The sequence below is a fragment of the Orcinus orca genome, chromosome 18, assembly GCF_937001465.1.
Source record: "Orcinus orca chromosome 18, mOrcOrc1.1, whole genome shotgun sequence".
Taxonomy (NCBI): Eukaryota; Metazoa; Chordata; class Mammalia; order Artiodactyla; family Delphinidae; genus Orcinus; species Orcinus orca.
Window position 1 is genome coordinate 27,850,146 of NC_064576.1, and position 18,250 is coordinate 27,868,395.

General features: G+C 39.9%; 1 protein-coding gene across 2 annotated transcripts in view; it reads right to left on the minus strand.

Moving 5' to 3' along the window:
- Window positions 1-3,175: 3,175 nt before the first annotated feature.
- The window catches only part of SLAIN1 (SLAIN motif family member 1), a 60,513-nt gene continuing 45,438 nt past the window's right edge, over window positions 3,176-18,250 (minus strand). For both annotated transcript variants that reach the window (XM_004276842.4, XM_033400107.2), the window contains 3 exons: window positions 16,715-16,870; window positions 5,565-5,847; window positions 3,176-4,262 (listed from right to left, as the gene is read on the minus strand). In XM_004276842.4, the coding sequence (XP_004276890.1) occupies window positions 4,187-4,262; window positions 5,565-5,847; window positions 16,715-16,870 (515 nt within the window). In that variant the 3' untranslated portion in view covers window positions 3,176-4,186. The remainder of the gene's footprint in view (window positions 4,263-5,564; window positions 5,848-16,714; window positions 16,871-18,250) is intronic.

Genomic DNA, 18,250 nt, shown 5'->3' on the forward strand with positions numbered 1-18,250 from the left:
TAACTGACAAAAGGTTTGTAGCAGACTATATAAATAACTACTACAAATCAGTAAGGAAACCCCAATAGAAAAATGGACAAAAGACCTGAACAGGAATCCATAAAAGATGATACGCAAATGTTCAATAAACAAATGCAAAGGTATTCTATCTCACTACAACCAAGGAAATGAAAATTAAGACCATGAGACACAACTAGATACCCACAGACTTAAAAGTTAAAGATGTTTTAACAATACCAAATATGTGTAGTAACAGGAATTCTCATAGCCTCCTGGCAAACATGTACAGTAGTAATACAACTAATGGGAAATTAGATTGGCATTATCTGGTAAAGTGGTTGGCAGTGTTTTGCAGGCAGCTTCTAGGATGGCCCCAATGACCTTTGTCTCCTGATATTAACATTTTTGTGTAATCCCCTCCCCTTAAATGAGGGCTGGACATAGTGACTTGCTTCCAATGAATAAAACATGGCAAAAACGATGGGCTGTCACTTCTAAAAATTAAGTTACAACAGAAAAATTTCCAGCTTTCTGGCTCATGCGCTCTCTCTCTCTCTCTCTCTCGCTCTCTCTCTCTCTCTCTCTCTCTCTCTCGCTCTCTCTCTAGTGCTCATTCTGATGAAGCAAGCCACTATGTTGTAAGCTGCCCAAGGAGAGGTCCATGTGGCAAGAAAGCAATGGTACCTTCTAGTCAATAGCACACAAGGAAATGAATCGTCCCAACAATCACGTGAGTGATCTTGGAAGCAGATTCTTCCCTAGTGAGTCTCAGGATGACTTCAGCCTTGTGAGAAACCCTGAGCCAGAGGACCCAGCTAGGCTGTGGCCAGGTTCCAGACCCACAGAAACTGAGATAATAATGTTTTAAGCCACTTAGTTTTGTAGTAACTTGTTATGCAGCAATAGCTAACTAATACAAATGTCAGCCAGGGTAGACTGTCTGTGTTAACTCAGCACCATAGCTCCCTTTCATGTTGCAGAACTAAGCATCTCAGGATCCCTTTTCCTGTATGAGTCCTGGTTTGTTACAGTCTGAGGAATGCACATGAGATACAGGGCGTAACTTTTTTTTTTGGAATGTGTCACATGGCTTATGGGATCCTAGTTCCCTGACCAGGGATCGAACCCAGGCCCTGGCAGTGAAAGCACCGAGTCCTAGCCACTGGACTGCCAGGGAACTCCCTAGAGAGCATAACTGAGCTCAGCCAGAATCATGGTTTTCCAGCCTACTCCACCCACAGCTTCCCCGTCTCTGTTGGAGGAACTCCATCCTTTTAGTTGCCAGCCCAAAACACCTGGAGTTTTTCTTTTGGTCTCTAACACAGTATATCCAATCCATAAAGAAATCCTGATAGCTGTAGTTTTAGAAGACAGCCTGAATCTGACCATTTCTATCTCCTCCACTGCTATCCTGTCACCTTCACGGCATCTTCATTTCTTAAGAGTCTACTCTTACCAAATGCGAGTGATGCTTTTAAAAAGTCAAATCATAAACTCTGCTGCTCAAAACCATGAATAGCTCCCATTTGCAGAGTAAAATCAAAGCCTTATCGTGGCCCACATGCCCTACGTGATCTTTCCCTGTCTCCCTTCGGACCTCATCTCTACTGCTTCCCTCCTTGTTCCCTCTGCTTGCAGCCACAATGGCCTCCTTGCTCTTCCTCAAACACCCCAGGCACGCTCTGCCCTAAGCCGTTGCCTAGGCTGCTCCCTCCTTTCCAGCAGCTTTCCTCAAAGGGGGCTCTGTAAATCACCTAGATGGCTGATTCAATAGGTGTGGGGTGAGCCTGAGGAGCTGAATTTTCTAATAAGTTTCCAAGAGATGCTGCTGCTGCTGATGTGCGGACCATACCCTAGGGCATCTCTTGATGCAATATATTAAATTCTCTCCTATGCATCTAGAATAAATGTTACTACCATCCTGGGGAGAACTGTGAAATAATCGCCAACACCATTTTGTCTTTGTTCAGGTGTCACCTTCTTAGTGAGATCTACCCAGATGATCCTACTTAATACTGTGATCTCTCCCCATCTCCATTTTCTCACCTCCTCCCTTACTTTCATCCCTTTTCTTTTTTCTGCCATAGCACTTAAGACCTGTACTGTGATTTACTTACTTGTATGTGGTTTACTGTTGCTCTACTAACTAGAATGTAAATTCCAAGATACAGGGATCTTTGGTTTTTATTCCAAGGGCTGAACAGACTTTTTTGAATATAAATGAAATACTTGATTTGCAAATGAGTTGAATCCTTTCACCTTCTCAGAATATAAACTCATTTTTAAAAAATGTACTAACTGAACTACATATGTTCATAGGAAGAGCACAGTAGTGGCAAAAACAGACTTTTGAGATCAGATACACCTGGATTCAAAAGTCAGCTTCACTATTTACTAGCTAGATGTTTACACTAGGTTAATGTCACATCCCTTGGGCTCAGGGTCTTTACTTTTTAAATGGTGGTAATAGGAGGTGATTGTTAAAAATTAGACAAATATATAAAAAATTTCTAGCACAGTCACTAGCAAAGTGACTAAGAAAGTGCTTGTCACTAACAAAGTGCTCAATAAGTATCACTTCTCCTTTGATACCTCACCTCCTCTAGCCCACATTTCATTTAAAGGACAGGCTAATTAAAAGCCAGTCTGTCTTTTAGTTCCCCATGGAACTATGTAGAAAGGCACATTTCTTAAAAATAAAAATCCCTAATGACCTTCAGGAGAACTGTTTTAAAACTTAATATTGACACCTTTTACCTAACCTTTCCATAGCAACTTGAGGTGAAAAGTTTTCCAGTGTACATCAAATATAGTGTAGACTAATGATAATACTTCTGACACTGGGAAAAGAAATACTTCAAGTTCAACCCCCATAAAATATTGGAGTCTCCACTGACAGTATTCATCCACAAATGGGTTTCTGGGCAAGAGGCTCCTTGGGTTCTAGTGACCATCCTAAGTGGTACCGAAACCCCACCGCAGAACTGAAACCTCACATCTCTTCTCCCAAGCATTTTAGAGAGAACTGTTTACAAATGTGAATATTCTGCCTACCCGCCTCAGGTATAAATGCTCTGTACGAGAGCATAACAATGACAATACTTTCACAGTCGTGGTGAAACGTAGGCGTGGTATTCGTACTGTTTATGCTGCACATTCATGCGTGACCTGATACTGCTGAAATAGTCTTTATTTCTGAACATTCCAAAACAGCAGTGTACACAGTAACAAATATGAAGTCATATACCATAAGAAAGCATTCATTAGTGCAAATGGATTTTGTAAAAGGTCTATCAAAAAGATTTATTTGCTTTAAAATGCGTTCATTTCCAGAAGCATTATTAATAAAATGTTACAGTTTCATCTTCTGTAAAAGTATTGAAAATCAATTGTAGTACAGTAGCAAACATTGCAGGTATTAAGTGCAATGAGCTTGTGATGCCATTATAAATATGAAACCCACGTATGACAATAAATTAACAATGAAAACAACAAGACCATTTCACTCTGTTGTCTGGCTGTCTCAGTGTTCAATGCTTCAGATTACATTGTGCTCATTCAACATAATTTTATGCCTCTCAAATTGTTATGATGGATTTTTGCTGATATATCCCTAGAGCTAAAAAAATAGTACCTTACCACAAAAATATTTTTATGGCACAAAATTTAAGTTGTTCCACAGTGGTTCACGTAGGTGTAAAAAGAAATAGGCACAAAAAATAAAATTCCTGTAAACTATAAAAAAGTGAATTTCAAAGCATACGTTATAGAACCTGGTTGTAAAGATGCAGTGTATTAAAATACAGAACATGTAATGGGAAGATGTTTAGAACATGTAAGTAAATTGAACAAGTTACTTTAAGAAACTCAGATGGCAAAGAAAGCATTATGGATACATCTCAATTCTCTCAAAAAGGATTCAGGTACATATCAGTTCTACAAAAACTTCCTAGCTCTAAGTGTCACAATACTGCAACCATGGATTTGTGAACGCTGCAGTATCTCAGGCAAATATTTAAGTGCAATAATTAGTCTCTGGTGATTGGTCCATTGAAAAACAATGCAGTAAATATGTTAAAACGCAGAAGGGAAAGAATATCCCGACACCCGCTGTTACCCAGCCAGCTAGGTAACACGACCCTCATTTCCACTTCTTTCCAGCTGTTCAAACGTACATAGAACTGCATCAGTAGCAACCATCTCTCCAGTTTCCATCCCTCAGAGTGCTGAGTGAAGACAGAGGCTTTGGAGGCTGAAGGAAACTATAAAGGAATGAAAAAAGGACACGGCTTGTAAGTAATCCCACGAGTCCCATCACTTACTTTGATCTACTCTCCGCCACTCCAGCAGTGACAACGTGCTGGCACCTTCCCAAATGTGCCTGTATTTCTGGGCCTTCAACATGCTCATCTGATGGAAAGCCCAGTTCTCGGCACGTTGCCACGCATGTTGTATGTGCACAAGCAGATTTGCAACCTAAGTGGAAAATGATCAATACCCTTAGTGTATAAAGAATATTTTAAAATCAGAAACAGATAAACTCAGGAGAAAAATGGCCCCAAAACGTAAGTGGTTACTTCATTGAATACAAATTGAAAATGTCTTCATGTTATTCTGTCTTACAAATAATCAAAGATTTGCCTATTATATTGGCTGAGAATTTAAAAAGAATGATAATACCCAATGTTTGCCTAAGTTTGTGGAAACAGACCCTCTCATTGTCTGGCAGTGACAGCCCTTCCAAGAGGTTAGTTTGAAGACATATATACAAGGATAAATGGACTGTCCACAATGACCTACATACATCAAATTATGTGATTCTATTCAGTCACAACTGCAACACAGCCTGGCATTGAACAAACATGCACCAAAATGGTTTCTATCTGGAGAGTAGGATTACTCACTTTTCTGTGTTTGTTTTACAATAGTTTCTGAATTTGTTTTTGATCTGAGCACCTATTTATCGGAAAGTAAAAACTATTTATAGCTACCCGATGCATAAAGAAAAATTACTTGTTCTCACATCCTTTTCACACTTTTACCATGGTTCCCTCCCTCTCCTCCTCCAAATCCTAATTTCCTGTAAGAGCTGATTTACTGCCTCCATTTTCTCATCTTCTACTCTGTCCTCAACTCGCTTTTATGAATTGTTTTTAACCATAAGACACTCCAGGAGATCCAGTTCAAGAAGGGCACGTCACAACCATAAGATCATCGAACAGGTGCCCTGCAAGCAGGCTGGAATGTTGAAAGAAAAAAAAATTCTACCTGGAACATACCAAACTTACACCAACATAAGCTAATAAAGCCCCAGTTAAATATCACTAAGATGCTTTTAAAATCACGACTGTTGGGGGAGGGTGTGTATGTGCATGTGCCTAACGACATTTTTGCCCATTTTGATTACAAATTGATTAAAAAGGTATTAAATGCAGAGGCAGGAGGTCACGAGTCAGGCCAGAAGGGGCAGAGTGACCTACCAGGGTTAGACAAAGGCAAAGTCAGGATGGTTCCTGGAGCAGTTTCTAAGTGCAGACTGCAGAAGAACGAGCAAAGGTTCTTACCTTCTGACAGGCTGTGCAATTTTGCTTCGAGGCAGGTTACTCCCGTTTATTGCCAATGAAGGTCTTGGGAGTGCGCTGCGGCCCACTATCCCAGAAGCTGCAGCTTTGTTGGGGGCAGGGATCCCCGTGTTGGAGTATAACTGTAAGCCGTTGGATAAAGGCATGTTACTGCTGCCTTGAACGGTTGGACTCACGTAGGCTGTGGCTTTAAGAGGCTGCCGGACAGACACTGGGAAATGTCCCACGCTGTGGATTCTGTGTTGAAGCTGCCCCGGTGACGGAACTAGAAGAACAAAGGACGCTCACATGAAAGAACGCCTACCACTATGTACACGTGTGTTATGTTCAAAGCAGCTGATACTGTTGAAAGGGTTTTACATGTATAGAAATTTATCTACATATATGCATGTAGATAAATGAAACACGAGTTCCAGACTGCATTTAGTATTGGAAAATTCTACTTCGTGACAAGCGTCTCCTACTCTGTCAATCAGCAGCAACATTTTTGAGTGCCTGACTATATTTAGAAGCCAGCTGGAACAACAACCTTCTTTCCTTTAACAAATTTGAGCATCTCTGAGTTCTCACAGGATTTCTTCCTTGCTTGCTTGGAAGACATTAGGATTTCTTGATGGTTGCACTGGGGATGGTTTCATGAGGATAAAACAAGGGGATAGGGCTTCCCTGGTGGCACAGTGGTTGAGAGTCCGCCTGCCGATGCAGGGGACACGGGTTCGTGCCCCGGTCCGGGAAGATCCCACATTCCGCGGAGCGGCTGGGCCCGTGAGCCATGGCCGCTGAGCCTGCACGTCCGGAGCCTGTGCTCCGCAATGGGAGAGGCCACAACAGTGAGAGGCCCACGTACCACAAAAAGAAAAAAACAAGGGGACAATTTAATAGCAGTAATTATAGAAGGGTAGACAGGTGGCATTGGTAGGCACAAACAGCTTAGTACAGACTTTTTTTTTTTTTTTTTTGCAGTACGCGGGCCTCTCACTGTTGTTGCCTCTCCCATTGCGGAGCACAGGCTCTGGGCGCGTAGGCTCAGTGGCCATGGCTCACGGGCCCAGCCGCTCCACGGCATGTGGGATCTTCCCGGACCGGGGCACGAACCCGTGTCCCCTGATCAGCAGGCGGACTCTCAACCACTGCGCCACCAGGGAAGCCCATACAGACATATTTCTTAAATAATTTTCATCATGACATTTATCTCATAGGGTTGGTGGGAAGACTAAATGAGTTAATCCACATAAAGCCTTACAATGGCTGAGTAACCACTCAGCAAGTACCACCTTGATAACAGCAGCAGAATCTGTGAAATGAAGGGAGCTCTCTGGGTAAGAACCCTTAAGAACTTCATCAATATACTGGCCCATCATTGTGCACTATTTCACATTAAAAAACAATGAACTGTTTGGCAGAAATTTTAAAATTTTATAAATCCTTTTCTCCAAGGAAAAAACTGAATCACAAATTTATCATAAACTTATACATACATTACCTGTTGTTTACTAACCACTCTAGCCTCTGCTGCCTAGTACACTTGTGATGCGGTTAACACAAACAGACCCTGTTCTCTAAAACAGTTTAACTGATTTTGAACTTAAGCACAGAATATACAATAGATATCTGTGATAAAAAGTGAGGAGAAAGATAAAGTCTGTTTTTTTTAATATCTCTTGAAAGTATTTCCTTAAATTAGCTTTGTTCAAGTATACATTAGTGAAATCTATATGTAGGAATGCTGATGTATGTGTATGGTAGCCAAAAAATTCGATGAAAAGTGAGGTCTCTAAGATTCTGCTATAGTTCTGTTTCCATCAAGCTTTAGGGACACAGTAAACTTGTGTTGGCTGGCAAATCATCTCCAAGATCCTTTCCAACCAATTCTGCAATTCCTTAATTTAGTAGCATCTAACTGTGAATGTTCCAACATATTGGTTTATCAACTGTAACAAACATACCCCACTACTGCAAGATGTTAGTAACAGAGGAAACTGGAGGAGGGGAAGGGGGACATGCGGGGATATATGGGAACTCTGTACTTCTTGCTCAATTTTTTTGTAAACCTCAAACTGCTCAAAAACAAAGTCTTAATTTTTAAAAAAAACTCAACAGGTGAATTCGGCCCAATTTCTTCTGAAACACAACATACATAAAGTACCTAAACGTTAAGCCTAGAGCAGAATGAAATTCTGAAGTGAACACACGCGTGTAACCATATCCACAACAAGACGTGAAACACTGCCAGCACCACAGCAGGCTCTCACATACCCTCTCCCAGGCAGCACTCCCCCAAAGTCACTGTTATTTGCACTTTTATCACCACAGACTAGTTATTCCTATGTTGAACTTCATGGAAATGGAATTATATAGTATGTTCTCTTCTTTGGCTCAATATTATGTTTTTGAGATTCATCCATATTTGCATTGCTATGGGTATTCCATTGAATGAATGTCAAAGTCCATTCTCCTGATGATGAAAAGCTTGGTTATTTCTAAGTTTGGGGTTTTGTGAACATTCTTGAATATGCGTTGGTGTTCAGATGCATTATGTTATGGGTATATTCCAAATTTATAACTATTAGGATAAATGAAGTTATTAGCAAAGCTGCTGAATACAACATCAAAATACAAAAATCAACTGTATTTCTAAACACCAGCCAACTAGTAGAAACTAAAATTTGAAAAAGATACTATTTATAAAAAACATTTTAAAGGCCTGTGTCCTTGCCACTGAGCCACAGCCACCCCTGCCACCACAGAGGACCCTCCTAAACTAGTAGATACAATTCAAGACTGAGTGAAAGATCAAGTGGCAACAAAATCTGAACTTGCCGTGTGGATGAAAGGCTCTTGGTGCTGCAGCCAGGAATCAGTGCTGTGCCTCTGAGGTGGGAGAGCCAACTTCAGGACACTGGTCCACAAGAGACCTCCCAGCTCCACATAATATCAAACAGCGAAAATCTCCCAGAGATCTCCATCTCAACACCAGTACCCAGCTTCACTCAACGACCAGCAAGCTACAGTGCTGGACACCCTATGCCAAACAACTAGCAAGACAGGAACACAACCCCACCCATTAGCAGAGAGGCTGCCTAAAATCATAATAAGGCCACAGACACCCCAAAACACACCACCAGACGTGGACCTGCCCACCAGACAGACAAGATCCAGCCTAATCCACCAGAACACAGGCACTAGTCCCCTCCACCAGGAAGCCTACACAACCCACTGAACCAACCTTAGCCACTGGGGACAGACACCAAAAACAACGGGAACTACAAACCTGCAGCCTGCAAAAAGGAGACCCCAAACACAGTAAGATAAGCAAAATGAGAAGACAGAAAAACCCACAGCAGATGAAGGAGCAAGATAAAAACCCACCAGACCTAACAAATGAAGAGGAAGTAGGCAGTCTACCTGAAAAAGAATTCATAATAATGATAGTAAAGATGATCCAAAATCTTGGAAATAGAATAGACAAAATGCAAGAAACATTTAATAAAGACCTAGAAGAACTAAAGATGAAACAAACAACGATGAACAACACAATAAATGAAATGAAAAATTCTCTACATGGGATCAATAGCAGAATAACTGAGACAGAAGAACAGATAAGTGACCTGGAAGATAAAATAGTGGAAATAACTACTGCAGCTCAGAGACCTCTGGGACAACATTAAACGCACCAACATTCGAATTATAGGGGTTCCAGAAGAAGAAGAGGAAAAGTAAGGGACTGAGAAAATATTTGAAGAGATTATAGTTGAAAACTTCCCTAATACGGGAAAGGAAATAGTTAATCAAGACCAGGAAGCACAGAGAGTCCCATACAGGATAAATCCAAGGAGAAATACACCAAGACACATATTAATCAAACTGTCAAAATTTAAATACAAAGAAAGCATATTAAAAGTAGCAAGGGAGAAATGACAAATAACACACAAGGGAATCCCCATAAGGTTAACAGCTGATCTTTCAGCAGAAACTCTGCAAGCCAGAAGGGACTGGCAGGACATATATAAAGTGATGAAGGAGAAAAACCTGCAACCAAGATTACTCTACCCAGCAAGCATCTCATTCAGATTTGATAGAGAAATTAAAACCTTTACAGACAAGCAAAAGCTGAGAGAGTTCAGCACCACCAAACCAGCTTTACAACATATGATAAAGGAACTTCTCTAGGCAAGAAACACAAGAGAAGGAAAAGACCTACAATAACAAACCCAAAACAATTTAGAAAAAGGGAATAGGAACATACATATCGATAATTACCTTAAATGTAAATGGACTAAATGCTCCCACCAAAAGATACAGATTGGCTGAACGGATACACAAACAAGACCCATATATATGCTGTCTACAAGAGACCCACTTCAGACCTAGAGACACATACAGACTGAAAGTAAGGGGATGGAAAAAGATATTCCATGCAAATGGAAACCAAAAGAAAGCTGGAGTAGCAATTCCCATATCAGACAAAATAGACTTTAAAATAAAGACTATTAGAAGAGACAAAGAAGGACACTACATAATGATCAAGGGATCGATCCAAGAAGAAGATATAACAATTGTAAATATTTATGCACCCAACATAGGAGCACCTCAATACATAAGGCAAATACTAACAGCCATAAGAGGGGAAATCGACAGTAACACATTCATAGTAGGGGACTTTAACACCCCTCTTTCACCAATGGACAGATCATCCAAAATGAAAATAAATAAGGAAACACAAGCTTTAAATGATACATTAAACAAGATGGACTTAATTGATATTTATAGGACACTCCATCCAAAAACAACAGAATACACATTCTTCTCAAGTGCTCATGGAACATTCTCCAGGATAGATCATATCTTGGGTCGCAAATCAAGCCTTGGTAAATTTAAGAAAATTGAAGTTGTATCAAGTATCTTTTCCGACCACAACGCCATGAGACTAGATATCAATTACAGGAAAAGATCTGTAAAAAATACAAACACATGGAGGCTAAACAATACACGACTTAATAACGAAGTGATCACTGAAGACATCAAAGAGGAAATTTAAAAATACCTAGAAACAAATGACAATGGAGACACGACGACCCAAAACCTATGGGATGCAGCAGAAGCAGTTCTATGAGGGAAGTTTATAGCAATACAAGCTCACCTTAAGAAACAGGAAACACCTCGAATAAACAACCTAACCTTGCACCTAAAGCATTTAGAGAAAGAAGAGCAAAAAATGCCCAAAATTAGCAGAAGGAAAGAAATCATAAAAATCAGATCAGAAATAAATGAGAAAGAAATGAAGGAAACGATAGCAAAGATCAATAAAACTAAAAGCTGGTTCTTTGAGAAGATAAACAAAATAGATAAACCATTAGCCGGACTCATCAAGAAAAAAAGTGAGAAGACTCAAATCAATAGAATTAGAAATGAAAAAGGAGAAGTAACAACGGACGCTGCAGAAATACAAAAGATCATGAGAGATTACTACAAGCAACTCTATGCCAATAAAATGGACAACCTGGAAGAAATGGACAAATTCTTAGAAATGCACAACCTGCCAAGACTGAATCAGGAAGAAATAGAAAATATGAAGAGACCAATCACAAGCACTGAAATTGAAACTGTGATTAAAAATCTTCCAACAAACAAAAGCCCAGGACCAGATGGCTTCACAGGCGAATTCTATCACACATTTAGAGAAGAGCTAACACCTATCCTTCTCAAAGTCTTCCAAAATATAGCAGAGGGAGGAATACTCCCAAATACATTCTATGAGGCCACCATCACCTTGATACCAAAACCAGACAAGGATGTCACAAAGAAAGAAAACTACAGGCCAATATCACTGATGAACATAGATGCAAAAATCCTCAACAAAATATTAGCAAACAGAATCCAACAGCACATTAAAAGGATCATAGACCATGATCAAGTGGGGTTTACTCCAGGAATGCAAGGATTCTTCAATATATGCAAATATATCAATGTGATATACCATATTAACAAATTGAAGGAGAAAAACCATATGATCATTTCAATAGATGCAGAGAAAGCTTTTGACAAAATTCAACACCATTTATGATAAAAACCCTGCAGAAAGTAGGCATAGAGGGAAGTTTCCTCAACATAATAAAGGCCATATATGACAAAACCACAGCCAACATCATCCTCAATGGTGAAAAACTGAAAGCATTTCCACTAAGATCAGGAACAAGACAAGGTTGCCCACTCTCACCACTCTTATTCAACATAGTTTTGGAAGTTTTAGCCACAGCAATCAGAGAAGGAAAGGAAATAAAAGGAATCCAAATCAGAAAAGAAGAAGTCAAGCTGTCACTGTTTGCAGATGACATGATACTATACGTAGAGAATCCTAAAGATGCTACCAGAAAACTACTAGAGCTAATCAATGAATTTGGTAAAGCAGCCGGAAACAAAATTAATGCACAGAAATCTCTGTCATTCCTATACACTAATGATGAAAAATTTGAAAGTGAAGTCAAGAAAACACTCCCATTTACCACTGCAACAAAAAGAATAAAATATCTAGGAATAAACCTACCTAAGGAGACAAAAGACCTGTATGCAGAAAATTATAAGACACAGATTAAAGAAATTAAAGATGATACAAATAGATGGAGATACATACCATGTTCTTGGATTGGAAGAATCAACATTGTGAAAATGACTATACTATCCAAAGCAATCTACATATTCAATGCAATCCCTATCAAACTATCACTGGCATTTTTCACAGAACAAAAAATTTCACAATTTGTATGGAAACACAAAAGACCCCGAATAGCCAAAGCAATCTTGAGAATGAAAAATGGAGCTGGGGAGGAATCAGGCTCCCTGACTTCAGACTGTACTACAAAGCTACAGTAATCAAGACAGTATGGTAGTGGCACAAACACAGAAATATAGATCAATGGAACAGGATAGAAAGCCCAGAGATAAACCCATGCACATATGGTCACCTGATCTTTGATAAAGGAGGCAGGAATGTACAGTGGAGAAAGGACAGCCTCTTCAATAAGTGGTGCTGGGAAAACTGGACAGCTACATGTAAAAGTATGAGATTAAATCACTCCCTAACACCATACACAAAAATAAGCTCAAAATGGATTCAAGACCTAAATGTAAGGCCAGAAACTATCAAACTCTTAGAGGACAACATAGGCAGAACACTCTATGACAAAATTCACAGCAAGTTCCTTTTTGACCCACCTCCTAGAGAAATGGAAATAAAAATAAACAAATGGGGCCTAATGAAACTTCAAAGCTTTTGCACAGCAAAGGAAACCATAAACAAGACCAAAAGACAACCCTCAGAATGGGAGAAAGTATTTGCAAATGAAACAACTGACAAAGGATTAATTTCCAAAATTTACAAGCAGCTCATGCAGCTCAATAACAAGAAAACAAACAACCCAATCCAAAAATGGGCAGAAGACCTCAATAGACATTTCTCCAAAGAAGATATACAGACTGCCAAGAAACACATGAAAGAATGCTCAACTTCATTAATCATTAGAGAAATGCAAATCAAAACTACAATGAGATATCATCTCACACCAGTCAGAATGGCCATCAACAAAAAATCTAGAAACAATAAATGCTGGAGAGGGTGTGGAGAAAAGGGAACACTCTTGCACTGTTGGTGGGAATGTGAATTGGTACAGCCACTACAGAGAACAGTATGGAGGTTCCGTAAAAAACTACAAATAGAACTTCCATATGACCCAGCAATCCCACTACTGGGCATATACCCTGAGAAAACCATAATTCAAAAAGAGTCATGTACCAAAATGTTCACTGCAGCTCTATTTACAACAGCCCAGAGATGGAAACAACCTAAGTGCCCATCATTGGATGAATGGATAAAGAAGATGTGGCACATATATACAATGGAATATTACTCAGCCATAAAAAGAAACGAAATTGAGCTATTTGTCATGAGGTGGATGGACCTAGAGTCTGTCATACAGAGTGAAGTAAGTCAGAAAGAGAGAGACAAATACTGTATGCTAACACACATATATGGAATTTAAGAAAAAAAATATGTCATGAAGAACCTAGGGGTAAGACAGGAATAAAGACACAGACCTACTAGAGAACAGACCTGAGGATATGGGGAGGGGGAAGGGTGAGCTGTGACAAAGCGAGAGAGAGGCATGGACACATATACACTACCAAACATAAGGTAGATAGCTAGTGGGAAGCAGCCGCATAGCACAGGGAGATCAGCTCAGTGCTTTGTGACTGCCTGGAGGGGTGAGATAGGGAGGGTGGGAGGGAGGGAGACGCAAGAGGGAAGAGATATGGGAACATATGTATATGTATAATTGATTCACTTTGTTATAAAGCAGAAACTAACACACCATTGTAAAGCAATTATACCCCAATAAAGATGTTAAAAAATTTTTTTTTAAATAAAATACTTAGGAATAAATTATAGATGTATTAACCTCTATATAGAAAGCTATAGAACTTTGACAAGATGATCTAAATAAATGAATGTTCCATGTTAACGCATTAGAAAACTAATATTTTTAAGATACCATTTCTAAAATTTATCTACAGATTCAATAAAATTTCAAAATCATTTGAAATGAAATTATTCATGAAGATACTCCCATTAATTCTCCTACACACAAGATAGATAACCACCCTTGAGTTTAAAAAAATAACAAAGAGAAACTAGTTAAGATCAATAGACAGAATCCTAATTTTACAAATGAGAAAACAAGAATCAGAAAGGATATGGAGCTTTCCCATGAACTTATGATTAAGAAAAGACCCAGGGACTTCCCTGGTTGCACAGTGGTTAAGAATCCGCCTGCCAATGCAGGGGACACGGGTTCGAGTCCTGGTCCAGGAAGATCCCACATGCCGCAGAGCAGCTAAGCCCGTGCGCCACAACTACTGAGCCTGCACTCTAGAGCCTGCAAGCCACAACTACTGAGCTCACATGCCACAACTACTTAGCTCGCATGCCACAACTACTGAAGCCCGCGTGCCTAGAGCCCGTGCTCTGCAACGAGAGAAGCCACCGCAGTGAGAAGCCCGCGCACCGGAAGGAAGAGTAGCTCCCGCTCACTGCAGCTAGAGAAAGCCCGTGCATGGCAACAAAGACCCAAAGCAGCCAAAAATAAATAAAATAAAATAAATTAAAAACAAAAACACCCAAACTCAAGTATTTGACTGCTAACCCAGTGTCTTCCTTCTATATCAGGCTGCCTCTCCAACTTTCTGTATCCTACCTTTGTTCACTCCAGAAAGTAGAACGGCCCAGAACTAGGAATCTTCATGATACACACTTAGAATGTACAAAGAATATTCTCTTACAGTGCTTAGGAATAAAAGTCAATGAGAGCAGAGTCCTGAGATCTGAAACAAGTTCATGACTGACCTCCTCTTACACATGAACATTGGTCTCAGGTTTTTTTGTTTTCTCTCATTATTATGCTTGACTTACAATGGTTTTTCTATTTTCTTCACTTCTTTTGTTTTATCAATTGCAATTCTTCTATAAAGAAGAATTTCCCCTCTTCTCCATTTATTTTATTCAATTAAGTATGGACCCACAGTTAAATAACCTATGGGTTATAATCCTTTAATATAAATATTTATTCTGCGGCTCAAACTGTCCCAGATTTGGTCTCTGGGAGTTTCTTCAAGTTGTTTCCTATAACCTTTTGACATGTTCCCGTCATTTCTTGAGCACTTCCGTCAAAACCTGCCATGGTTTGTAGTGTATGTTCTATTCTATTTTGGGTTACGTGCATTTTTCTGGCACTCGAATCGTGCTATTAACCCACAGTGAATTAGAGTTCACAAAAACTCCTAATCATTACCCTATTTGCTACCATCACAACTGTATTTTCCCTTCTATGCTTATACTATTGACTTTTGTACTCAAGTGTAGAATTTTTATCTCAGTTAAATTTCATCATGGTATATTTGGCCAATTGTCCTAACCTCCTGACATAAAATTAGTAGTCTTCTCAGTTTCCCACCATTAGTTCACAGGTTGTCTTCTCTGTCTTTAAACAAGCCATTAATTCAAATATTAACAGATCAAGCCCTAAGATACAGCCCTATGGCATTCATTTATACATTCGTTCAAACATTTACTGAGAGTTCAATGTACCCGGGAGCATGCCAGGTGCTGGGGACAGAAAATCAGATGCACTATGGTCCAAGCCCAGAGGGAGCCAGTAGGCTAGTATGGAAGACGACATAATGACAGTAAAGTGTAACACTTTACTGAATGACAGAGGTAGGCACCAAAAATCTAACCCATTCTAGACATGTGTTGGAGGTACACAGGGTAGTCTGTTAGGGCCACCAGGGAGTCTTCTGGGTGCAGACTTAAGACATCTGGTTGATGGCGCTTGGCCACACACTGAACACACTTCAGGCCTCCTGGGTTTGGGCATATCAATACTGGGACTGTGACCTTGGATCTGCCACCCAGGGGTCAGCCTCAGACTTAACCCCAACTACCCCTACAGACAGCATGAGTAGGAGGTGGGGGGGTGCCCTGGAGCCAGCACATCCCCACACAAAGCGAACACACACACACACACACACACACACACACACACACACACACTAGATTTTACTTTCACCGTGCTGCTCATCACTGGGTAAACCGTACAGAGGATGAATGACACACTGTGGGGCAAACTGAAATGAAGTAGATTAATCCTACTTTAGACACACTAAAATAGAACTTCATTTGCCAGGGGAAAGCTCTGGACTGGTGAAAAATAAGACCAAAGTAACAGCTAGACAGAATAAGTGTGCTTTCCTCAAAGTAAATAGATCAAGTACACAGCTAAAAAGAGGCAGATCTGCAAAGAAAACATTTTTGTATGATGAGTAAACAAATCAATCACCATTTAGTGCTTCTACTGCTATCCCTGGGTATAAAGGATTGCATATAATTTACTAATTATTAATTGGTGACATAGGCACCAGTGAAAATACCACTCAATTATCATGGTGAAAGACAAAAAAGTGTCACAAGGAGAAAAGTTTCCTGTAGTGTTCTTAAGAGAAAGAAAGAAATGAAATAGTAAGATTTTCCTAATGGTGTTACAACTAATTAAAATTACATACAAAAATACTGTCATACTTACTACAAGACTGTATTCTTGAAATTCCATTTGCAGCTCCATGCAAGCTTGAGTCAAAACTCTGACTATTCCGCACGGTGACTGGAGAACTGCCATTGCTACTAACAGCGGTTGTACTTGGCATCCGAGCTAGATTAGGCATACTTCTTCGGAGCTTATCTAGAAAAGAATTTTACTAAGTTAAAAATCACAACTTTTATGCCAATTAAAACACTAGCTTTCAAAATTAAATACAAATAGAAATTATATTTTGTTCAATGACAAACAGAAATTATCACGTGTGTTATGAACTCTAGCAAGCTAATTAATTACCCCCGGTAGAGACAAACGCACTCCATGTCTCCAGAAAGGTTCCACCAAACAGACTGCTAAAGTAAAGCACTTGTTCTATATAAAAAGAGGGAGGAATTAGGTAATCAATTAGCTGTTTGTTTCTATACAATAAGTGGATAAAACTGAATCGAAGTGAGGATAGAAAATAATCTTACAGTTTAAAAGGAAAAAAAAAGCTAGGAATTGTTACATGTTAATAATAAAAAAAAAACCTAGAAGTGTCAAACCAGCAATTCCTGAATCTTTTGCTAGCATATCAAAAGAGGAAGAAATTCTTAAAATTCTAACTTGAGATGTTTTGACATATCCACTCATCACATCAACATGACCACATTAACTTCTGGAAAGTTTTAAGGGGCATGAGTACACCACCAAACCTTTGGAGACTTGAACAAATGCTTCCCTTTCTTTTTCCTTGCTGAGAACATCTTCCGCCACTAAGGGGCAGCAGAGAGCCAGTCACGCACAGACCTCAGCGCTGCTGAGATTTGAATTCAGCCACAAGAGGGCAACTCTACAATGTAGACAGTTTTCTCTTTAATACACACCCCGCCAAAACTAAAGTACACATATCAGGTCACTCAAGCTCAGAAAACACAGGATACATCTGAATACTCAGTAAAAACCCATTCAATTACAAAACCAGATTCATTTTTCTTCCCTTCACACACAGCTCCTTCTGCATCACTTAGATCCCTTGATTATAGCCCTACTCATCAAGTCACCTAATCCAAAAAGCGGCGGAATCTTCCAAGTCTCACCTGCCTTCTTCACCCTCAACTCCCAAGTCCTCTCAATTCTGCCTCATAAATATTTAACAAATCTCCCACTACCACCTAGTTTAGACCTCATTATTTGTCATCCACATTTTCACAAAATTTTCCTCTTAACTGGTCTCTGTACACCCTGTCTTGTTCCTCCCCATCTTCCATACAGCCAGTGACTTCTAGCCAGCCACTTGCTAAAAACCCTCCAGTCACTGTCCCTCCCCTTCCTCTGAAAGCCCAAGCTCCTGGACTGAGACAAGATCCTTCTAAGATACAGGCTCTGCAGCCATCTCTAGACTCATCTCCTGCTGCGCTCGCCACACAGCCTACTTGCCAACCACAGTGGAGAACGGAATTTCCAAATACTTCACACTCTCTTGTACCCGTGAGCGTGCTGGTTCTTTCACTTGGACACCCTTCCCCACTTTGTGGAAGGAAT